Genomic DNA, 25154 nt, shown 5'->3' with positions numbered 1-25154 from the left:
CAGTGACCAAATACTAAAATCACTACTTGTCTATGGCTAAAACTAAATAGAACCAACATCGAACAAACTTCTGGAGTGAAAGACTCATTTCATCCAATAAATATGGATGGTTTATTGTTGACAGTAGTAATAATATTTTAAAAGTTTAAAATTATAATACAGAAATAATTACTTGACATTGTTACCTGTTAGATTTGAAGTCACTGTACTATATATCAGTAATATCAAATAACCATTCACTTTCAGCTAACACATTTAAAAAATCACTAACCTTTTTGTGTGCCACAAAGTGATTCAGGAAACCGTTTTTTAATAAAATATGTACTAGAAGGATCTAGGATTGATAGTTTAGACAAATCTCAAATTCACCTTCATCTTCTGAAAAGGATCATTTGTACCACTCTATGTTTAAATATTTAGCCTTTGTAGACTCAAGACTACAGGAGTTGTTTTAAGACATTCTTGTAGGGTCTTTGGTTGTGAAGTTGGACTAAACAGAATGTGTTTGGGATGTCTCAATTTAGTTTTAACATTTTTATCATTTTGATTAGAGATTGTATTGAGATTATTGCATATCTATTTACATAATGTAGATATTTTTTCAACTCAGGATATTTTGAGGTGACATTGTGTCATCATCACAAGATTCTAAGAATTCCCCAGTAGGCCATTTTCTTGAAAGATTTATAACAAATGACAATAAATAAGTAAAATTTAAATGGAGCTCTTAAAGCTGTTATAGAACAAAAATTCAGTCAAGTCAGTTTTTAAAGCTCTAATTGGCTTTATTCAGTAATTAATGAATTAGGCAACATTTCATCTAACATCTAGGAGAATGCTTGGAAGGGTTGTACAAAATAGAAGGTATTTATTTGTAGGCAGAAATGGGACTGGACAAGGAAGTTATTAGAAAAAAAAGAAAAAATGTTTCAAGCAAGGTTACCTTCCCTTAGAGGAAGAGGCAGGGGGTCTTACCTTGCAGATTACCTCCTTAATGGTGATCAGGAAATTCCAGACTGATGGATTTAAAACTTCACTCCTGGGAGAGGCTGAAACGACAGTTTAAATTAGGTGTTAAATCTTGGTGGGTCTTAGCATAAGGAACTCCCATTTTGGTTTGTTTTTTTTTTGTTTTGTTTTTTTAAAGATTTTATTTACTTATGAGAGAGAGAGAGAGAGAGAGAGAGAGGCAGAGACACAGGCAGAGGGAGAAGCAGGCTCCAAGCAGGAAGCCTGACGTGGGACTTGATCCCCCTGGTCTCCAGGATCACACTCTGGGCGGAAGGCAGCGGTGGCAAACCGCTGAGCCACCTGGGCTGCCCGGAACTTCTATTTTGGGGCTGATTGACCCGTTTTAACAGTGGTTATTTTCTTTAATGTTATAAATGCTAGTACATAATATAGTTCTGCAAAGATCGAATTACAATAGAATCTAATCTCTATTATCTGTCTTAACATTATTTGAATATAAACATTTTTCCAAGATAAACAGCATTCTCAAGAAAGTAATCTATTTAATGTATTTACTGTTTATATTAACTGTTGATCTGTTTTGCTAAATAATTAAAAATTTTTACTAATTGTTTTATACATTAAATTAAAGGTTTTCACAGGCGTGATTGATTCCTGCAGCATTTTGTTTTTCTGACTGACAAAAGCACAGAAGGACATTTTTACTTCATCTAGAATGTTTAGATTTGAAAGTGAATATTCAGGTAATAACAGTAAATCTGAATGACAGGATTGTTCTAATTACTGAGATTGTTACCTGTATTGGATATCATGGAAACTAGGCAACCACAGATCATTGATCACATACAAATATAAGCAACCTGATGTTAATTATTTTTTAAGTCTTTACTCTTTAGTATCTGCAGGTTAGAGTCTGTAGCTTTAATAAAAATTGCTCAAATTGGCTTTGCTGCTTTTTAGGAAAATGTCAATTATTTAGAGTACAGAATTACCTCTGGTAGGATAACTCATGTCTTCAGAATCTGACAGGACAACTTCAAGAGGTATATGACTATTTGGTGGCTAGAGCCACAAACAGAAATAGACTTTCTACATGAAAGTCTCTTAAAAAAAAAAAAAAAAAAAAAAAAAAAAGCCTTATTGATGACCATGACTAGTGTTGAGAGATCTTTTCAATCAATACTAGCAATGGAAAAGAATTGACATAAATAACCATATCCTTCCCTTTGAAATGATAATCAATATTAGGAACTTGTAAAACAGTGATTCTTCAACCAGTTGTGCATCAGAATTACCTGGGGAGCTTTTAACAACTACAGATGCCTGGATCCACCCCTAGTTTGGTTAGGTTGGGCCCAGACATCAGTATTATTTAAAAGCCCCCAAGGTGATTCTAATGTGCAGCCAGAGTTCAGAGCCTATTAGAACATACACATAAAGCAGCTTTTTCAGCTCTTTGAAGAATCTTTCCCCTGTGAATAGAGCTGTCCTTTCCACTGAATTGAATCACAGTCATTTATCCAGAATGTTACTTTGATTTACCTGACATAGCAGTTCCATCAGAAGTTGCTTGGTAAAGATTCACTGTCATCAGTTTGGGTCAAGATATTTTTTTTTAATATTTTTATTTATTTATTCATGAGAGACAGAGAGAGAGAGGGAGAGAGGCAAAGACACAGGCAAAGGGAGAAGCAGGCTCCATGCAGGGAGCCTGATGTGGGACTCGATCCTGGGACTCCAGGATCACGCCCTGGGCTGAAGGCAGATGCCAAACCACTGAGCCACCCAGAGATCCCTCAAGATATTTTTCTAAATCTGATTTGAATTAAAATTATATTTTGACACAAGAAGATCTTGTGTTTATCCCAGTGCCTAGAAGAGTAGTATAGAGCAGGCACTCAGTACATATTTTGCTGGATGAGTAAATGAATTTAAATTTGTCTTAACTTTGGGAAATTTGAGTATAGTAGAAAAATAATTTCTTTAAAAAAAAGAAAAGGAATTTTTTAAACTTTTTCCACATTTTGTTTTACATGCTTACCCTTTGACCTTTTCTGATTGTGTGCTAGACTCTGTTTTAGTTGCTACAGACAAAGCAGTGAACAAAACTGACAAAAATTCCTTCATTCATGGAACTATTCTAATACAAAGGATATGTAAACTTTTTAAAACAATATATGTATTATCATTATGTGATGATATGTCCTTTCCCCTTTCTTAATTCATTCTCTTCATTTTCTCCTCAAAAGCTGGGAAAGGGATTGGTACTGAAGAGGGAGGTAGTTGTGCTTTTTTATCTGTGACCAGATAGGCTGGTCAGGGAAGACCTCATGGAGATGATGCCATTTGTAGAAAAGATCTAAAAGTTAGTGAGAGAGCAAGTCATGTTGTTATCTGAGAAACTATATTGGGTACAGCAGGCATGGTGTATTCATAAAATATTAGGGATGCTAGTGAGGCTGAAGAAATGAGCAGATGCAAAGGTACAAAAAGATATGGTCAGAGAAGTACAGGGCGAGGAGTAGGTTTGGTATAGATTATATGGGCCTTATAGCTATGTTCATTTTTCACTTTTACTCCAAGTGAGATGGAGAGCAATTGATTGATTTGGAACAGAAGAAAGACGTGATCTGACATACATTTTTAACAATGTCACTCTGCTAATTTGAGAATTACAGTAGATGGGCAGAGGCAGGAAGACCATTTAGAATGCTGTCTTGGTAATCAGGCAAGAAATGATGGTGGACCAAGGTGAAAGCAGTGGAGGTAAGAAGTAATCAAATTCTGTTTTGACGGTAATATCATCAGGATTTGATGACCAGTTGGACATGGGACATCAAGAGAGCCAAGGTTAACCACAAGATTTTTGATCTGACCAACTGAATTCTGTAAAGATTGTGTGGCCATTCACTGAGGTGGACCTATCTGCAGGATGACCTGGTTTTGGGAAAAGATGAGCTCAACTTTGGCTGTACTAAGTTTTAAGATGGCCATTATGTATTCAAGTGGAAATACATATCAAGGAAGCCATTAGATCTAGAAGTCTGGAATTCAAGGAAAAGGCCCAGGCTAGAGATCATAAATATGAAAGCTGTGAGCACATAGTTATCTAATATTTACAGCTATGAAATTGGATAACAGCACCAAGGAAATGAGTATATATAGAGGAAAAGAGAGACCCAAGGGCAGAGGCCATGGATTTATCCAAAATCAGAAGGTCTAGGAAAGATTAATAGATTAAGATGGGGGCTGAGAAATGTCTGTTTATTTGGCAATATGGGTATCTTTTGTACATTTAGTCCTCATAAGAACTCCTATGAGGTGGGTAGTACCATTGTTCCTGTTTTATTGAATTTAAAAATAGTTCTTCAGCTATTGAAATGTGTTCCAAGTATGGCTAAGTGACAGATCTGAGTATCAAACCCACATGTCTGTCAGACTTTTTAACCACCATAGTGTAGTACTTCCTTTTTTATGTCATCTGGGCTTTTTAAAATTTTGTAAAACATTTTAACTATGGGAAAATTCAGGTTAGTATAATAAAGATACACATATTCTTCATTCAGAATTAATAGATATTAATAATTTGTAATATTTGATCCAGATGTATGTATTTTAATTAAAATAAGTCACTCATTTAGAAAAAAAAATTAATGGAATGCCTACCTCATTCTGGGTATTTGGAATAAATAGGTGAAGAGAGGAGTTAAGATGGCAAGAGTAGTAGGGGGACCCTATGCTTGCCTCATCCCTCAAAGACAGCTAGATATCAAATCATTCTGAACACCCAAGGAATTGATCTGAAATAAATAGGTGAAAAACATACAGATTCCTGCCACAGGCAAAAACCAAAACAAATAATCAACAATAATATGTTAGAAGGTGATAGTGGAGGGGTGCCTAGGTGGCACAGTCAGTGGAGTGTTGACTCTTGGTTTCAGCCTGGTCTGATCTCAGAGTAGTGGGATCAAGCCCCATGCTGGGCTCCAGCTGTATGTTGGGTTCTGTGCTCAGCACGGAGTCTCCTTGTGTTTCTCTCTCCCTTTCCCCCTTCCGTCCTACACATACATACACACACTCTATCTCTCTCTCTCTCTCTCTCTCTCTCTCTCTCTCTCTGAAATAAGTAAAATAAATCTTTTTTTTTTTTTAAAGATGGTAACTGGAATAGGGGAAAAAGATATATAGCTAGGTAAGGGAGCTGGGAATTTGGGGCTGGGAAATGGAAAGAAGTTTCCTTTTTTTTTTTTTTAAGATTTGAGAGAAAACATGCATGTGAACGGTGGGGAGGGGCAGAGGGAGAGAAAGGGAGAATCTCCAGCAGATTCCCCACAGAGCCTACACAGGACTCAATCTCAGCACCCTGAGTGAAAATCAGGAGTTGGACACTTAACCAACTGAGCCACACAGGTGCCTCCAGAAGTTTCACTTTTTAATATGATGGTCCAGACATGCCTTATTGTGAAAGTAACAAGAAAACTTAACTTGGGAAGATAGTTTCAGGCAATAGAATTGCCAATGCAAAGGCCCTGACATGAATTCCCCTTTGTTCTCTTTCACAGTCCATTCTCCTTTTCTCCCCCAGAAGCAGCTGGTAACTGTGAATTTAATAAATATCTTTCTATTCTGTGTTTTTATTCTTCTACTCATAGGTGTATCCAGAAATAATACTGAGTCTTGTCTGTTCTTGAGTTACATAAATAATGTGATACCATACTTGCTCTCTTTCATTCAAATTATGATGAGCAAAATATGTAAGTCTAGTTCATTCATCATTTTGACAGCTCTTTAGTATTCTATAATAATGCCACAACTTATTATTTTCCCATTACAAGCATATTAACTATCTTTATACATATTTCCTTAAACATAAGTGAGATTTTGGTTAGGGTTTATGTCTAGAAGTGAAATAGTTCAGCTATTCATATGCATTTCAGCTTTATTTTTTTTTAATTTTTTTTTTTTTTTTTTTTTTTTTTTTATGATAGTCACACACACACAGAGAGAGAGAGAGAGAGAGAGGCAGAGACATAGGCAGAGGGAGAAACAGGCTCCATGCACCGGGAGCCCGACGTGGGATTCAATCCCGGGTCTCCAGGATCGCGCCCTGGGCCAAAGGCAGGCGCTAAACCGCTGCGCCACCCAGGGATCCCGCATTTCAGCTTTATTAGATGTTGCCAAATTGTTTGATTGCTCAATCAAGTGTGTTAAAAATACTATTTCTTCATATTCTCACCAGCCTTTGCTATTATCAATATTTTATTTTTGCCAATGTGATGGAGTGAATTGCTTTTTATACTAGTTTTCCAGATTACTGGTGAAATTACACACTCATCCAAATGTTTCCTGGTGAATTTAAGCTCTTTATTGAAATGTTGATGACCATTTCCTCCTCTGTAAATTACCTGCTTATTTCCTTTGTCTATTTGTTTATTGGTTGGGTTTTTTTAAGACAATTTTTTAAGAGCAGTTTCAGGTTTATAGCAAAATTGAGAAAAAGGTACAGAGTTTTCCTATAATACTCCTTGCCCCCACACATGCATAGCTTCTCCCATTAGCTACACTCCCAGCCAGAGTTATACATTTGTTGCAGTTGATGAACCTACATTGATAATATCATCATCACCAAGGGTCCATAGTTTACATTAGAGTTCACTCTTGGTATTATATAATCTCTGGCTTTGAATGAGTATATGACATATGTCCATCATTATAGTATCATAGGGTATTTTCACTGCCCTAAAGCACCTCTGTGCTCTATTTGTCTACTTCTCACTCCCACCCCCATTTCACAACTCCTGGCAACCACTGATCTTTTAATTATCTCCATAGTTTTACCTTTTCCGAATGTCATATAATTGGAATTACACAGTATGAAGCCTTTTCAGACTGGCTTCTTTCACTTAATTAATATACATATAAAGTATCTCCACATCTTTTTGCAGTTTGATAGCACATATCTTTAGGGCTGAATAATATTCCATTATTTGGATGTACCACAGCCTATTTTTTCATTCACCTACTGAAGTACATTTTAGTTGCTTCCAAGTTTTGGAAGTCGTAAATGGAGCTGCTATAAACATCTGTGTGCAGATTTTTTATAGCCAAGTTGTTGACTCCTTTAGGTAAATACCAAGGAACATGATTGCCAATCAGATGGTGGAGTAGGTTTAGTTTTATAACAAAGCACCACACTCTTCCAAAGTTGCTATACCATTTTGAATTTCCATCAGCAATGAATGAGAGTTCCTCTTGCTCCACATCCCTGCTACAGAGCCATACATTTGACCAATGTGATAATGATGTCAATGTAGGTTCATCATTTATAGCAAATGTATGACTCTGATGGAGGGATTTTGGTTCAGGATTTTGGCCATCGTAATTGGTGTATAGCATTATCTCACTATTGTTTTAAATTGCAGTTCCATTATGAGATACAATGTGGAGCATCTTTTCATATGCTTATTTGTCATTTATCTTTGATGAGATGTCTCTTATGGCGTTTGGCTCATTTTTTAATTGGGCTATTTGTTTTCCTGTTGTTAAATTTTAAGTATTCTTTGTCTATTTTGCATAACAGTCCTTTATCAGATATTATTGGCTAGGCTTTTTTTCTTACTGATTTTATTATTTTTAAAGATTTTATTTATTCATGACAGACAGAAAGAGAGAGAGGCAGAGACACAGGCAGAGGGAGAAGCAGGCTCCATGCAGGGAGCCTGAAGTGGGACTCGATCCCCGGTCTCCAGGATCACACCCTAGGCCGAAGGCAGCACTAAACCACTGGGCCATTGGGGCTGCCCTTTTCTTACTGATTTATATCATTTTTTATTTAGAGCAATTCTTCCAGATGGTTTCTGAGAAACTAAGTTGACTACAGTGCATTTTGTTGTCATCAACTACTAAGTGATAGAGTTAATTTCTGACTTTTTAAAAATTCTTACTGAAGACTTAGTCTTATGGTTTATTAAGTCAACTCATTTCTGTAAACTATGGATTATGACATCCTCTCAGTGCCTGCTGCCAACCTACCACAAGGTAGAAAGATGCAAAAGATGAATTCAAATCAGAAATTGCTTATTACTTTGTGAGCTTTAATGAAACGTTTGACTGGGGGAAAATACAGAAAACAGTTACAGGAAACTGTGTGTATGTGTGTATTTTAATAAACCATGAAATTTAGTTTCCCATATTGTTCCCATATTCCCATCGTATCTAACAGTACTGTTGTTATAAATATATAGAAGTGGGGCTGGAGCACTTTCCTTTGAGATCATCCTTATCAGATACCAAAGATCAAGTCACAGTATTATACTACTGACTCCTATCAAACATATGAAGAATAGAAAATCGTGCTCTTTGATACATGATATCAAAAATCTGATTTTATCTAAAAATAGATGGTTTATGTATTTAAATATAATAGTAAACTTTATCTTCCTATTTTGCAGATTAACAAATAGAAATATTATACACAAACCTGTGGAGTGGACCTTAATTGCTATGGTGTTGCTGTCATTGTAAGTACTCTTTCAGATTTTAACTTTCAATGCTAAATGGAATTTTGATTGGGGAAAAACCAAGTTATTCATTGGTTTTATAAGCATCTTTGGAAAACGTACCTCCATTTTGTGTCTTACTTTCCTGTGTGATGAAATAACTTTCATGTAAAGTGATATGCCAATATTTTGATAAGCTTTAATTACTCTTATTATCTTTTCTTACTATCTTCTCTTCTGAGGGCCTTTTTCTTCAAAAATATTATTTGTTATCTTTTTAAAGAGGAGAACATCTCCATGTGGAATACATATGGAATATTCCTTTAATTTAATTTTTAACAATGCATTTTTATTAGCATTTAATGACCATCATTATTTTATAACTAGTTTTACCAATATATCTAATGCTATCTCACTTTTCTTCAAAATTTATTATCATTAACAGCTTTGGGAAAGTTTTATTTTCCAAAGTAATAAACATTTTTAAAATCAAACAGTTGTAAACGAACTTAAAGTACAAGTTACTACACAAGCATATATAAAAATTTTACATTTAATACTCATTCACCTTTGAAGAAATCACTAGTGGTTTCTAAAACTGTCTTTCAGTAGGGTTAAAACCATCTAGTAAGTGTAGTGTTTTTCAGCTTGAATTGCAAGTCTTCTTTTGAGGACCATACATTACTGCATTACTGTTGCTACTCAGTGCTTGTTAGGTCATTGAAGCCCATAGGACACTAAATACTTACTGGACACTCACAGGTCAAGAAGTGTTATGAGCCAACCTCAAAGCATCTCCAGCCCTGCTTTCTCTTTCTTTGATATTTCTTTAGTCTGACATGTTACTCTGGCTTCACTGTCCCAAAGAAGGCTGTGCTAGGAGGCATTAGAGTAGGCTTCAATGAACCAGCATCTGTGTCACCCAACCAGATACAACTCACATGATTCATTAAATCAGAACACAGAAAATAACTTTACTTGAATGCCATCATATAAATTTTTTATCAACCATAAGAACAAATCTTTTGTCATTTCTACTATTCAGTGTTCCAGTTGAATTGGTTATTTGTGAAACAGATCTTATTAATTTTTTAGAAAGTTCTTTCCATTTTATGAAATTTGTAAATATTTTGGTCACTGGCAAAAAAAAAAAATATCAGTATCTCTGCTCACCCACCATATCCTATGCCTGCCAATAAACCCTCATAGATAACTGTTTAACTGTACTTCTGCAATTCATTATACTAAAGAGGAAGTAACTTTTTTGGTTGACAAGTCACAGGCCTGGGCTAAGCAGTAATCTCAGAATCTTGCTTTCTAAGCCAGTAACTGGAAGTATTATCTTAATGAGCAGCTGTTTACTTAGGACACATGTTAGGTCCTGCTTTTTTTTATATCAAACTCTTGACACATCTTCTCCAAAATGTATAGCAAGGAACAAATAACATACAAAAAATGAAATAATGAAAAAGGCTGCCATTAAAATTTCAAATGATTATTCCACACAAAAGTAAACCTCCAGTGTTTGATTTTAATTGAGGCCCCCATATGACACAAACTATTGGAGGCTTTGCTAATCCTTTTAGGCATTTTTTGACTTCCCTAATTTTGGATATAGTATAGAGAATTCTCCTATTTTGAGGGTCAATGACCAAAAAAATAATAATCTAATTGAAGTTAAGAAACAAACTGCCCACATCTTATTTGTATTGCACGTTGCACTTATGTGGTCAGTCTTGAGGTAGCAGTAAACACTAACTAGTTCCTTTTGTCATCCACCTTGAATCCTTCTCTTTCATTATACATTAACCCCTAGCTAGATCTGCCCATCTTTCTCCTAGTCCTTGGTCCTTTTGATACCTGGACAACTAAAATCCCGTCCAGTTAGGGCTCTTCTGGCTTCTTTTAAAATCCTTGGTCACTAGACAAAGCAAGTCAGCTGAAACACTTTCTTCAGTGTTTGCCTTTCAAATATTATTTTCTCATAATCCTAACTTTTGCCATTGGTGTTCCTTGCATGTTATTCCTGATCTCTTCCATTCTGCATTTACACCTTCTGTACCTTCACTAGCTGGATCTCCTTATTCTTCAGTCACCAGCTTCTAAGAGTTTTGTCTTCTGTTCCAGTATTTATTTATTTCCCCTTTTCTCAGAAAGTCCCCTTTAGCTTTTCATATTTCTTCCCCCAAAGGAATCTCTGGCTCAATTCATAAGCCCTTTGGTTATCAGACTTGTCCTTTTATTATCCTTTTAGAGTAAATATTACTTTATGAGATGGGTATAAAGTTAAAATACTTATCTATCATGTTAAATACTAATCCCATTGACTTCTCTGAAGTATAATTATACTTTATATTTGCACCCCTCTTTCTGCCCACTTACAGTTCACAATTACTTTTTGGGAAAGGCATTTTGTCTTTGGGAGAAGAAAGATCAGGCTTGAGGGCTAGCATTGGATAAAGAATCTTAAACACAGTGAAAAATATGAAGACCTTAGACATCCAAAGAGACATAAAAAGAGAAAGGAGGTAACATACACATATTTATGCAGCAGTAACCGCACTACACAGCCTTTTAATTTATTGCCATTAAGATTGAACATAGGAATACATGGGATTATCTTTTTTAAAAAATTATTATTCTGTAATTCGGGAAACCTTTGCATCTACTCTAAAGTTTCCAGTGAAGTTTTTTTAGTCATTACTTCCAGATGTTTCTGGAATTTATGTTAGAAGTGAACTTCTTATAAATCTATAGCTAGGAAAAAGATTCTGATAGGCAGTTATCGTCACTGAAGATGAGTATAAAAAAATGGTATGTTCAGTATTATTTTAACAATGGTACTGTTCTTTGTATATGAACATTATAAGGTTTTGTTATTAGCACTTGTTTAATGTATGAAAGCTGTATCAAAATTCCTCTTGAGAACCACTTAAAAAAATATACATTTTGTTAGTATTTTTGCTAGGCTGGCTCCAGTCTAACTCTTATTAGAGAGGGAAAAAACTCAATACTTTGAGCAAAACATGGTAGTCCAAAAAAATAAAAGAGGACTGGCTCTTGAATTTCCACATCTGTATTATTAAAAGTAAAAATAAGGTTTTTCTGTATCAAATCATCTTTTCCTCCTAACTTCCCTTGCAGTTTCACAGATGTATTAACATTAGAAAAATTTAAACCACAATGTATAATCTGTCATTTATACTGATAGGAATTTTATTCTCATAAAATCTCAGGAAGGAATTGATCAAATTGAATTATACACTTCTTTGTGCACCCAATGAAATACATCTATCTATATATAAAAATACGTCATGACCTGTTCCCATTTCATTTACATTTCTCCATATGATTTGAATGCCCAGTGTGACTGCAACATTTATGGATATTTATACTTTGTACTCAGACCTTGAATAGCTACCAAGGGCACACAAAAAGACCTTTTAAATCAGAGCCTAAACAGTATACATTTATTTAACAGTGAAGGAATTTCCCTTTAGTCCTTTCATGTTTATTTAATTAATGTTATAATTAGCAAAGACTCTGAAGAATTCCTTATGTAGAACATCTGTAATACTGATAATTGACCCAAAATTTTTTTGTTTTGTTTTAAGGATTTTATTTATTTGGGGTGGCGGTGGTTGGGGGGAGAGGGAGAAGCAGATTCCCCACTGAACAGAGAACCTGACTCGACTCCATCCCAGGACCTCAAGATGGTGACCTGAGCTGAAGGCAGACATTAAATCAACTGAGCCACCCAGGCGCCCCTTTTTTTGTTTTTTAATAAATCATTAGAAATGCAGTAAAGTAGCCTGGCAATTGGTGTTATTGCTTAAACACTTGCTTATAGTAATTTTTTAGCTTAGTTGAACTTTGTCAGATTTTACTCTTACATTACTATATATTGAAAATACAGAGTTGAATCTGATTTGCCCACAAAGTAATGCTCTAATATTAGCCTCTTTCCATAGTCTTGATGCCTGATTTTTCATAAAGATGTGTATAAATATATAGACAGTCTGCTATAAATACGTTAGTGCCTGTATACTGTGTAAAGCTAATGTATTTATATAATTTTTATGTTTATATACCAAATTAGCAAGCATAATTATTACATTACATTTTATGATGCCTCCTTATAGTGTATCATATTTGTTTACATATTCTTCATAATTCTCATCGTACTCCTAATATAGGAAAAGCAAAAACTATAGAATTACTTTTCATCATAGTACTCAGTAGTTTCCTTGAGAATATTTTGACTGGTATTTTGAGAAGATTTTCTAGCCATAGAACATCCCCGTTGGCTTGATCCCTTTTCTCCTTTTCCTCTTCCCTTTGCTCTTAGTCTCCTTTGACCTCTTATTATACTTCATCCTGTAACACGTGAAGGGATTATGTAGATGTTGACTAAAAACTGGAAACCTAGAGAAAGGTCCAGACTAGCAGCCAAAGAGAAGCCATATAGAAGGCTAGGGAGAAGCAGATTAACTGGCCTAATTTACTTTATGTACAACCCACATGCCAGAACTGGGATTTCCTCATTGACTTTTTGTTATTTAAAACGTTAACTTGGGCAGCCCGGGGTGTGATCCTGGAGATCCCAGATCGAGTCCCATATTGGGCTCCCTACATGGAGCCTGCTTCTCCCTCTGCCTGTGTCTCTGCCTCTGTCTCTCTCTCTGAATAATTAAAAAAAAAGGAGGTGGGGGGGATCACTGGGTAGCTCAGCAGTTTGACGCCTGCCTTTGGCCCAGGGCGCGATCCTGGAGTCCTGGGATCGAGTCCGGCGTCAGGCTCCCGCATGGAGCCTGCTTCTTCCTCTGTCTGTGTCTCTGTCTGTCTCTCTCTCTATGTCTATCATGAATAAATTTAACAAAAAAAATTAAAAATCTTAAAAAAAAAAAGAAAACCTTAACTTTTCCACGTTAACCTTCGTAAATAGCCAGTGCTTTGCATTATGATAATTTGTGGTTAACTGTAGCATAGGAATTGAGTGTCTTATAGTGGGTCGCCTTGGAGAGGGGTAAGGTCGTTTCATGGGAATGATTGGATTATCTAATGAAGGAGATGAATACTTAGAAGAGAAGGAAGAGAGTGACTTGTAGTTTAACATGGATATACTCTATTCCTAGTTTTACGCCCTTGATGTTCTCTAATGGAAAGCTTTCAAGATCATCTCACAAAATGTCTGCTTTCATTTTATTTATCTGAACTGTCTATTTCCAGTGAACTGTGGCCCACTTCCTAGGCAGAGACCATGCAATAGTTTATTCCCCCTAAAAGCTTTCAGTATACCCGTCGTTTAGGGAGTAGCATGTTAAGTCCTGAAAAATGGTATTTATACAAGCTCAACTTGACCATGATCACTGAACAAAAGCCTTCACTGGATATGGGCAGCCACTTTAGGTAACCATCATACAGATAGACACTCAGGAGAGTCAGTTCCCTAGGGTACCAGGCATGAATAGAAAAATGTGACTAAGGCTTTTTGCCTCAGCAGATTGTTTTTTTAGCCCACTCATCACTAATTTCCTTAGAGAAGTTTGTGAGCATACCATGAAAAATAAGAGAAGGTTCCTTAGAAATTTATTGGTTTTCAGAAGCATTTTAAGGCCTTTCTTCTAACATTCCCAATTTGGTTCTGAGTAGTCTTGAGACCATAATGGAAGATCATTGAAATTTTTATTGAGATGTAAATTCACATAACATGAAATTCACCATTTTTAAGTGGACCATTCACTAGTTTTTAGTATATTCACTATATTTTGCAACTGTCACCACTGTCTAATTTCAGAACATTACCATCACCCTAAAAAAGAAACCGCATATCTGTTAGCTTAGTCCCAATTTCCTCTTCTTTCATTCCCTGGCAACCACTAATCTAATCTACTTTCTATCTCTATGAATTTACCTATTTTGAATATTTCATACAGGTGGGATTATATAATGGCCTTTTGTGTCAGGTATATTTCACTTAACATGTTTCAAAGTTCATTAATGTTGTAGCACAAAACTACTTCATTCCTTTTTATGTCTGAGTAATATTTCATTTTGTGGATATACCACATTTTATTTATCCATTAATCAACTGTTGAACATTTAGGTTGTTTCTACTTGTTGGCTCTCATGAACATTTGTGTACAAGTTTTGATGTGAATATGTTTCAGTTCTCTTACACATACTGAAAAGTAGGGTTACCATATGATGTTAACACTGTTTAATCTTTTGAGAAACTGCTAGCCTTTTTTCCAAGGTGGCTCACTATTTTAAATTTCCACTAGCCAAAACCACAGTGAGATATCACCTCACACCAGTGAGAATAGGGAAAATTAACAAGGCAGGAAACAACAAATGTTGGAGAGGATGTGGAGAAAGGGGAACCTTCTTGCACTGTTGGTGGGAATGTGAACTGGTGCAACCACCCTGGAAAACTGTGTGGAGGTTCCTCAAAGAGTTAAAAATAGATCTGCCCTACAACCCAGCAATTGCACTGCTGAGGATTTACCCCAAATATACAGATGCAGTGAAATGCCGGGACACCTGCACCCCCGATGTTTATAGCAGCAATGTCCACAGTAGCCAAACTGTGGAATGAGCCTCCGTGTCCATTGAAAGATGAATGGATAAAGAAGATGTGGTTTATGTATACAATGGAATATTACTCAGCCATTAGAAATGACAAATACCCACCATTTGCTTCGACGTGGATGGAAGTGGAGGGTATTATGCTGAGTGAAATAAGTCAATCGGAGAAGGACAAACATTATATGGTCTCATTCATTTGGGGAATATAAAAAATAGTGACGGAATAAAGGGGAAAGGAGAAAAAATGAGTGGGAAATATCAGAAAGAGAGACAGAACATGAGAGACTCCTAAATCTGGGAAACATAAAGGGTGGTGGAAAGGGAGGTGGGCGGGGGGTGGGGGTGACTGGATGATGGGCACTGAGGGGGGCACTTGAGGGGATGAGCACTGGGTGTTATGCTATATGTTGGCAAATTGAACTCCAATTAAAAAAAAAAACAAATTTCCACTGGCAATATATGAGGGCTCCATAGATTGAACAGTAGAGGTTTACTCATATTCAGTAGTCATGTTGGAGACTTATATTTGCAGTTTTTCTAAAACTTAAATATGCCTATTATGAGTGATTTTAGACCTTCATGGGCCTGTAATATCAATTTGTTATGTTCTAGGAATTTCTCCTTAATATGCAAAATACTGCCTGTGACCCCCTGCCCTTTCAGAAAGACCATAGTATTGAATTATAAGACCATATAAATTGAATGTCTGAAACATAACAGGTGTTATTTTCTTGGATTTCTAAATATCCATAAAATTCCTCTTTTTGTTTGTTTTTTCCTTGTGTAAATCTTGGATCTGTTTATCTTATGTTAACTATCACAGTACCATTGTCATTGTGAAGTTTAAGTATTTGTTTACTGAGTATTAATAGATTATTTCTAACCACCACCACCCCATACTTACTGCTGAGAGTTTACATACGAAAAATATATTTTTAAATTGAAGTAGCTTTACTCTGGGAATCCAGATATTTTTCTAAAGAAAAAATAGTATTTAAATTTTTAACCAAAGCCAGTGGTTTTTTTTTCCCCTCAGAATTCCTTGTATTTTTGATAATTTTATAATGTTAGTGTTTTTAACTACAAGTAACTGAGAGTCCTCAACTTCAGGCCACAGTACATCTTAAAGTCACCAAGGATCCTCAGCCAAAAGATTTTCCCTTTAGCTTCCTCATTCCAAGCAGCAGCAGTGGCAGCATTGGTGAATGCAGGTAACAAGTAGCACTTGGCCCTTGCTAGTCACAGCCTCAATTTGAGGAGACAGTCTCTGTATCTGCCAGTGACATTTTCACATCCTGACTGAGCTCACTGAAAGGACAGGCCTGGGGAGGTTAGGAAGCTAGAGGCCTAAGGGCTTTGTCATACCCAGCTTCAGGGTTCTGCACCCTAAGAGTGAGATGATGGTTGCATATGGACACCACTGGTTAGTTCCGTTTCCATTTCAGTGCTAGAGCAATGACAAAAATAGTTGGAGCCACTATCAACAATTATGAAGAAACGATTATGTTTCTTCAACAATTACGAAGCAACAATTATGAAGAAAAGCTTTTCCAACACTCCTCTACAAAGCTGCTCTTAGATCTGTCACAAGCAGGATTTAGATATAAAGTTTAAAGTCACTACAGCCCAGCCCTTTAAACAAACCTTGTGTAATATATCAGTACAAAGTGAATTACAAAGAACTTGTTTGCTTTGAATTAGAAATATCAATGAAAAGCATCCCTGCTTCCTTATTAATAGGTAATCCTAAAGCACTAAATACAAACATTATCAGGGCATAAACCATCTGTTATAAGAAAAACATTTTTTTATTTGGCTAGCATAGTCATTTATAATCAAAGTTTTTATCTCCATTTCCTAGATAATAGTTATGAAGTAGGAAGCCCATAATGACATACTTCTTCATGCTATGTTCTTTTCTACTTTATTTTTCTTAGAAATCCTTAATAGTGATAGCCTCATATGCCTCTTGATTTTGAGACTTTAGCTTTGTGCCTAGGATGAAACTAAATGCAATTTAAGTGCATCTAAATAATTTTTATTAATCATTACAATATTTTTATTAAATGTAATTCCCTTACCATCTAAACTACCATTAGCATGCAAGAGCCTCTTAAAACCCTAAATTCAGTCTTATTCTGGATTACATCTTGTTTTTTTCCTTTGCAATGTCACTATATCCTTGCACAAGTTTCTTAACCTCATTTTGCATTATTTTCTTGTTGGCAAAATGAGTGGTTAGACTATATATCCAAGTTAAGTTAACTTAGTGTGATTTCAACTGTGAGATGTTATATATAAGAAGTTATTCGAACGCAATATGTAAAAGGCTACTGACAATGAGGATGAGTATACTTAGCATAGAGAACAATTTAATTTTGTTGATAAAGAACCATGATGACTCTGCCTAAGTATTATTACTTAGTTATCTTAGTCATTAAGCTTGGCAAAGAAATGCATTGAATGATACAGCTAATCACTCTGTGGAAAGATTAGAGTACTCATTTAAGTCAAAGGAACACTCCTTTAAGATTCCTTTACTCGGGATCCCTGGGTGGCGCAGCGGTTTGGCGCCTGCCTTTGGCCCAGGGCGCGATCCTGGAGACCCGGGATCGAATCCCACATCAGGCTCCCGGTGCATGGAGCCTGCTTCTCCCTCTGCCTATGTCTCTGCCTCTCTCTCTCTCTCTCTCTGTGACTATCATAAATAAATAAAAATTAAAAAAAAAAAAAAAAAAACAGAAACCTAAAAAAAAAAAAAAAAAAAAAAAAAAAAAGATTCCTTTACTCTTTCTACTACGACTGACATTATATTAGCTGACATTATGTTGCTCTCCACAAAGAGGAGGAACCTGCTCTGGATGCAAAAGGAAACAGTGGAGTGATTTAGTACCTCAGCATTCTACTTACAGTGGTGAAGAGCAAAATAAAATGTTCATTGATTTTTTTAATGGAAAAATATGTTTTAAAACTATTTTGCTTACAGAATCCTCACTACAATCTGTGGAACTTTTTTCCCTCTTCTGTTTTATTCTTTACATTTTATTCTGGGAATAGGGATGTCCAGAAAGTTGCTCATATGAATTATAGATTCTTTGTTCAGATCACATTAAAGGACATTTTAAAGTGGTTCTAGAATAGTGTTTTCCTTTATTACTTCCTACCTTTTTTTTTTTTCATTCATTGATGAGAAGATCTCAAGTGTTCGTTGATAAATCTTCTTTAAACTAGGTATGGTAAGGCAACCTGAGTTTCTTCTCTGAGATAGTATCATCTTGTTGTTAGCTAAAGGATTGATAAGTACCTGAGTTATAGCTCTGATTTTTCTTCTAAAGAGTTGGTTTAGTATTTTTTTTATGTCTCTAATCCATGCCATGAAAATCAACATAAGTAGATCTATATATGCCAGAAAAGGAAATGAGACCACTCTGTTAAATCAGAATAGAAGCTGGTATCTACACAATAATTGAAAAGGTTCCAAATACTTAGAAATCTGAATTTAAAGATAGACAACAAATGTGTATTGAGCAGCTTCTACTGGTAAGACTGTATCATAGGCACTGTGCAGGACACAAAGGTTAAACAAAGCCTCTGCACTCAAAGACTTTACAGTCTGCTGGATGTTCTAGAAAGGGAGAGATGAATATGTGCACAGGTAACTACAGTAAAAAGTTAAATATATCAAGTGGCAAAAAAAGCACAGACTGTTGGGAGTTGCAAAGAAGCAAAAGATCTCAACTAGAAAGATGATTAAAAAAAAAAAAAAAAAAAGAGTTTCACAGAAGTGGGGTTTGTGATGAGCCCAAAGGATAGAAAGGGTTTCAAGAAATAGGAATGAAAGGATGAGGGCATTGTACGAAGTACCTGTGGCATGGACAAAAGCAAAAAGAAACGATTTAGTGAAGAATAAAAAATAACTGGAAAGAGCTGTTGGAAAGTTGGGTCTACTGTAGAGTAAGATCCATTTGTGGCAGATAAACTTACTTCAGTGGACAGTGAAAGTCATTTAAGTTTTGAGCAGAGTACTGTCATGAAACCTGTGCTTTAGCTCTGATCCTGTCTTCCACCTGTTCTTCAAAAGCTTCTAACTGCTCTCAGAGAAAAACCTCTTATTGTGGCCTGTGTGGCCCTGCATAGTTATAGCCCCTTCTTCTCCAGCCTCCTCTCTCCTACCACCCTACCTTGTTCCCTTTCCCAGAACACTGACCTTCTTTCTCTCAGCCTTTCTCATCACACTCTCACCATAGGACATTGGTTGTTTCCTCTGTCCAAAATATTCTTCCTTCCTCTCTTGCTTTGGTTAATTCCCCTTCATTTTTTAGAACCTAAGGAAACTTCCTCAAGAAATTTTTCTTAACTTCCCTGACTAAAATACATATCTTTATAAATAGGCTTTTATAATACTGCGCACTTATCTTTCCTATACTTGTCTTGTTTTCTGTTTTATATTTAATTGTATGATTACTTGATTAATGTCTGCCTCTCTCATTCAATTTGAAAATTTTAGGGGCTGGTTCTTTATCTGATTTTATTCTCCATCATATACCCAGCACTTAGTATTGTGCCTAATTATAAATTTACAATAAATATCTGGCAATGAATGAATGAATGATTAATCACGAAACTGTCCTTTCTCTTTGTTGACTCCTTCCCTCCTGCCTCCAATTGCTTATTCATCTTTGAAGTTTCAAAAACAAATGGAGGGACACATGGGTGGCTCACCCATTGTCTGCCTTAGACTCAGGGCATGATCCCAGGTCCAGGATCATTCCCGCATCAAGCTCCCTGCAAGGAGCCTACTCCTCCCTCTGCCTATGTCTCGGCCCCTATGATGAATAGATACATAAAATCTTTAAAAAAAAAAAAAAAAAACTGTCCTTTGTCCTTAATTTCACTGACCCCCTCAGACTATACATCCATTCACTTAACAAACTTCTTAAAAAACTAGTCTGCTGTCAGTAATTCCAGTGCTTTTCATTAATCTCTTGCATTCTTATTCTTGCCCACACCATTTATGAAATTGATTTCTCAGAGACTCCAGTAGTGATAACCTCATTGACCAAAGAGCAATGACCAAAGAGCAATGAGGTAGTGAACTAAAATGATTACAACAAAAACTAAATGGGAGAGACCGATGATAAGAGACATGATAGCTCCAGAATCTACAAGGTTTAGCAATGTGTGTGTGTTGGGGGTGGATAGGGAATAATAAATGATTTCAAAATACAGGCACACTTCATTTGATTATGCTTTACATATATTACTCTTTGAGGGTAATTGCATTTTTTACAGATTTAAGGTTTGTGCATTGAGTAAGTCTATCAGCGCATTTTCCAACAGCATTTGCTCACTTCGGGTCTCTGGCACATCTTGGTAATTTTTGCAATATTTTGAACTTTATTATTATTATATTATGATGACCTGTGATCAGTGATCACAACTCACTGAAAACGCAGGTGATAGCATTTTAAATTCTTTTTAATTTTTTTTAAAGATTTTATTTATTTATTCATGAGAGACAGAGAAGCAGAGACACAGGCAGAGGGAGAAGCAGGCTCCTCACAGGGAGCCTGATGCAGGACTTGATCCACGGACCTGGGATCATGCCCTGAGCCAAAGGCAGACGCTCAACCGCTGAGCCACTCACTCAGGCATCCCTAAATTATTTTTAATTAAGGTGTATTCTTTTTTAATAGACTACAGCATAGTGTAAACCTGACTTTTATATGTACTAGAAAACCAAAAAATTCATTCAACTTTATTATGATACTTTACTGCTGTGGTCTGGAACAAAACCCGTAATACCCCACAATATGACTGTATTAAGATAGATGACTAGGAAAATAGTGGTTCCTTTAGGGAAATGGGGTAGGAAGAACTAATTTTAAAAGATGGTGCATTTGGTTTAATGCTCTACAAGCACAGAGGCTATTCCTGTTCAGGAATAGGAAAGGTTTCAGGCAGATTACCCACTTGGGTGGTTTACCAGTAGGTAGTTGAATTGGAATTAAAGAATGGTAAGGGGGCTGCCCATGTCTAATGCCCAGACTCAGCCACCACTCAGCCCAGAATCAGGACAGCACCCCATTGTGGACCCTGAATGCCATCGGGAAGGCATTAATGCCCAGGGGCCATGATCCAGCTTGTTGGAAGGAAACTTAGGGATATCTGTAAGGAAGGACCTGAGGAGAAGCAGTAAAGGAAGACATTGTAGATCCTTTGGAGCCAAGGATTGGGACTGACTTGCAAGACCTCCACCAACTAGTGGTTTCCATAGCACACTCCTTTGCCAAGATTTTGGTGAATAGTCTTTGACTATGCATTTTTTTCTTGGACATTGTTTTACTTGTTATCATGACTGTGCTTGCTGGATGCTTTTTCTTGCTCCATAAATGGGCACATTTATCGAGTTCACTCCTCTAACTTTGAAGTAGAAAGAAAATAGCCTGTTCAGGAGACTTAGGCACAATTGAGACCCAAGCCTTGGATGAAGAACTGCAACTATGAGAACCATGTGGAAGGGATATAAGTATCCCTCAGGAAGGACCCTGATGTCAATAAGCAAAGATGATCCTGGTAAAGTAATTCAGCTCTGAAGCTTACCTGATTAACTGTATAGTTCCTGTTCTTGGTTTCGCATAAAGTAATTGCAAATTATTTTGTAACATTTTACATAAAAGTAAATATACTTTAAAAAAAAATGGTAAGGGGGGACACCTGGCTAGCTCAGTCAAAAGAGCCCACGACTCTTGATCTCAGGGTCATGAGTTCAAGCCCCACAGTGGGTGGAGAGATTACTAAAATAAATAATTTTTTTTTAAAAATGGTTAAGAAAAATGAGAGACCTAGATTTTTGAGTCAGCACTGAAATGATAACATGGCAGAGGTAGAGGGTGTTAAATACCAAGTCAAAATGAAAAAGAACTGTAGAACAGCTGCCTCCATGCCAAGGATGCCTGAGCACTACAAAAAAGCAGAAATAGGAGGAAAGTGGACATTTTTGAACATCAACCATGTGCAACACCACGCTAGATTCTTTACATGCATTATTTTATTTGATCTTCACAACCGTCTCAGGTCAATTGTGGTGTCCCACTTCCCAGAGGAAGAAACAGACTCTGGGAAGACTAGTACTTTTCTAAGATCACACCTAAGACTCAGACTCTGATGTCTGACTTCAAAATGTGTGTACTTTACTTGGCACAGTGTACTTGAGAAAGGTACATATCCAACCAGAGCACTGCCAAGGAATCCAAAACAGTTATGAAAGTGGTAACTACCTTTCTGAGAACCTGGTATTTATCCTTTATTGAAAAGGGATGAGGACTGAAAAAGGCTGTGGCTTTAGCAATTAGGTGGTTGTAGGTGACCTTCAAGAAAGCCGGGGTTTTTTAGATGATAGACGTGGAGACCAGATTGCAAGGACTACTGCAGTAGACAATTTTGAAGGTACTGGATGTAGCACATGTTGACCATTCTTTCCATATAGTTGGCAGAAGAGGAAAGGGAAGTGATTATAACCCCATGTGACATGGTAAATCTTCAGAAGACTTATCAGGATAATGGAAGCTTGAGCTTATTAGTGGCAGGAGGCAGGGAAATGTTAGGTAGGGTACTTTTTGGGAGTACTGAAAAGACAGGATAACTGACAGGATGCAGCCCATGAATAAACTGGGAATGTCATCAAAGGCAAATTTGCCTATTTTTCTTCTCTAACCTCTGTCACCTACCTCTTTCCCACTGTTTCCTCCCCATGTTTCTCTCTCCTTGCCTTGAAGTATTATTTGCTAACATTTTCCCTTCCATACTTAATTTCAAAAGTGAATAAACCAATATATAAACCTTATATATTTCTCCTTCCAAAAATCCATGTTAGAATGACTGCTTTATTACTTGCTGTGATTAATTCTTACCCTCCTCCATTGCAGGTGCAGGTCACTGATCTGTCCTAGGAGAATTAACGTAAAGCAGCATTTCTAAGCTCGACCTATATATAGCCACTATGTTTAATTCTGGTGACTTTTTTTTCATACTTACGATTTTTACCTTCCCTGCCTTCTCATCTTTCATGACCCACAAATCATTCCTAGGGCCATGTGCATGTACTTCATATGTGTGTGTGTATGTGTGTGTTGCATATATATATATATATATATATATATATATATATATGCACTTCATATGTACATATATATATATATATACACACACACACACATACACACGTTACTACATGAAAATAAGAATGGAACTAGTACTATTTCATCTAGAAATTGTGTTTGGACAATGCATAAGCAGTACTAAACCAGAAAAGATGTCTACAGTAAGTGAGGTGAATTTGAAACTCTTTTCTTACCAAACATAATCTCCTTCAGCCAAGGACATTGTGTAGATTATTTTTGTCTCCCAAGTGCCAAGCACTCTATCTGGTACTTAGTAAGCAAAGTAGTCAGTGAGTATTCATGGAATTAATCAAATGAATGAATGGATAGGAAAGACTTGGATAAATTATTGTTGATGTTATGGACTTAAACATAGAATTGGTAGCACTGGTAAAATCACTTTGCACAGGAAAAAACAAAAATCGTTGCTTACTATAATGAGTGAAAGGAAGGACAGTGACCCTGTGTCTCTGTAATGATTCATATTTTCCAGGGTGGGTATGGTCTGATAAAGGTGTGACTGGTTAGCCCAAAAAAAATTGCTAATTTTAACTAAATCTAACATTGCTTTTTTGCAAATAGATTGTTATAAAATCTTTAATAAAATTAACGAAAAACACTTAAAACTAGATGTAAATGTCAGATTGTTTTTTAACTCCTATAATTATAAAATTAGTGAACATTTAAATTTTTTAAATGTTTCTTTGATTTAAAAACTTGATTCCAAATACTGCTTTTCTCTTACTTTCCATGGACTTAATCTTTTATCCTCTCTGGACTGATAAAATAGAAGAATTAGTTAAAGAGCAGTTAATCACCATATGTGTTATAGTATTATACTGAATCTTTTATTTATCCAGTGCATCACGGACACAATTCTGGAGAATTCTTTTAAATGTTTTACATGTTGGTATTTGTTCATTGAATTGGAAGCATTTATCAAATATTAATGGGTCCTAATGGAAAATTTTACTCTAGAGGCAAACTCTTCCTTTAACTAGTTTTATGAATGTATTTTATTACCTAGTCTCACAAACTTTCATTCAAGTTTTAGGAGAAAAAATTATTATTCCCATGTGTATTGAGTGTTTATTCAATTTAAGATCCTAATCGTCTAGTGTGTTTTTCCTCTGTTGTCTTTAAACATTTCCGTTTAGATTGTTTATTATAGAGACTTAACACCTTTTTAATATTCTTCCTGCCACTGACTTTTCTCATTCTGATAGTTCTAGTTAACTGTAAAGTCACATAGTTCTTAGAGGCAAAATTCAAATGCTTCCATTTTACTCCTTGTCTAAATATTCTTACAAATCTTTAGAAAAGATTTTAAGGCCAAAGGGTAAAACAAGGCTTGATATTCTTTTACTGCTGTTTGTGTTGTTCCACTGTCCATTCTGGATGAGGAATTTGAGAGTTGGCTTTCATTTTAGTGCAGCTAGAAAAGGTATACTCTTGCCTTAGAAGATGACACATATCCAAATACACAAGGCTTAATACTGAAAATTCTAGTGGAGCAGAAGTACTTGGGAAACTACTGCAAACTGCATGGTGAACACCTGTAATTTCTGTGGGAAGGAAATCATGTTATAGTAACTGAATTGCCTATACTATTTCAGAGTTCCACTTATTTACTGATTATTCTTTCCATTGAATCTTTCAGCCCTCACAGTATGTTGTTGTTCCTCATATGGACGTTTTTAATTACAGTGAGTAGCAAATCAGCTGTACCGAAAAAATGTTTTGCAAGAACAAGGCAGTCGCCAGGTTATAACTAGTATTCTTAATGGTTTCACTGCAGAGAAGAATGTTGCTTATCTGAAAACTGAGATTTACACAACTTTCTCATGTTCCCAATTTCCAAAACTATAAAATTAAATGCCACTAATTTTCTGCAGTTAAGGTTATACATTAAGATACATGGTTATGCAGTTGT

The 25154-nt window shown here is 36.0% G+C and overlaps 1 protein-coding gene across 6 annotated transcripts in view; it reads left to right on the top strand.

Annotated features, from left to right (window-relative positions):
- RPAP2 (RNA polymerase II associated protein 2) overlaps positions 1-25154 on the top strand; it is an 80080-nt gene that overhangs the window by 36248 nt on the left and 18678 nt on the right. For 4 of the 6 annotated variants that reach the window (XM_038541365.1, XM_038541362.1, XM_038541368.1 and 1 more), the window contains one exon: positions 8424-8492. In XM_038541365.1, coding sequence (XP_038397293.1) covers positions 8424-8492 — 69 coding nt within the window. Of the gene's footprint in view, positions 1-1603; positions 1716-8423; positions 8493-24881; positions 24928-25154 lie in introns of those variants that run through there. The other 2 variants (XM_038541363.1, XM_038541366.1) reach the window with 2 other exon arrangements.

Source organism: Canis lupus, chromosome 6 (assembly GCF_011100685.1).
Source record: "Canis lupus familiaris isolate Mischka breed German Shepherd chromosome 6, alternate assembly UU_Cfam_GSD_1.0, whole genome shotgun sequence".
NCBI classification, from domain to species: Eukaryota; Metazoa; Chordata; class Mammalia; order Carnivora; family Canidae; genus Canis; species Canis lupus.
This window is presented reverse-complemented; position numbering and strand designations above follow the sequence as displayed.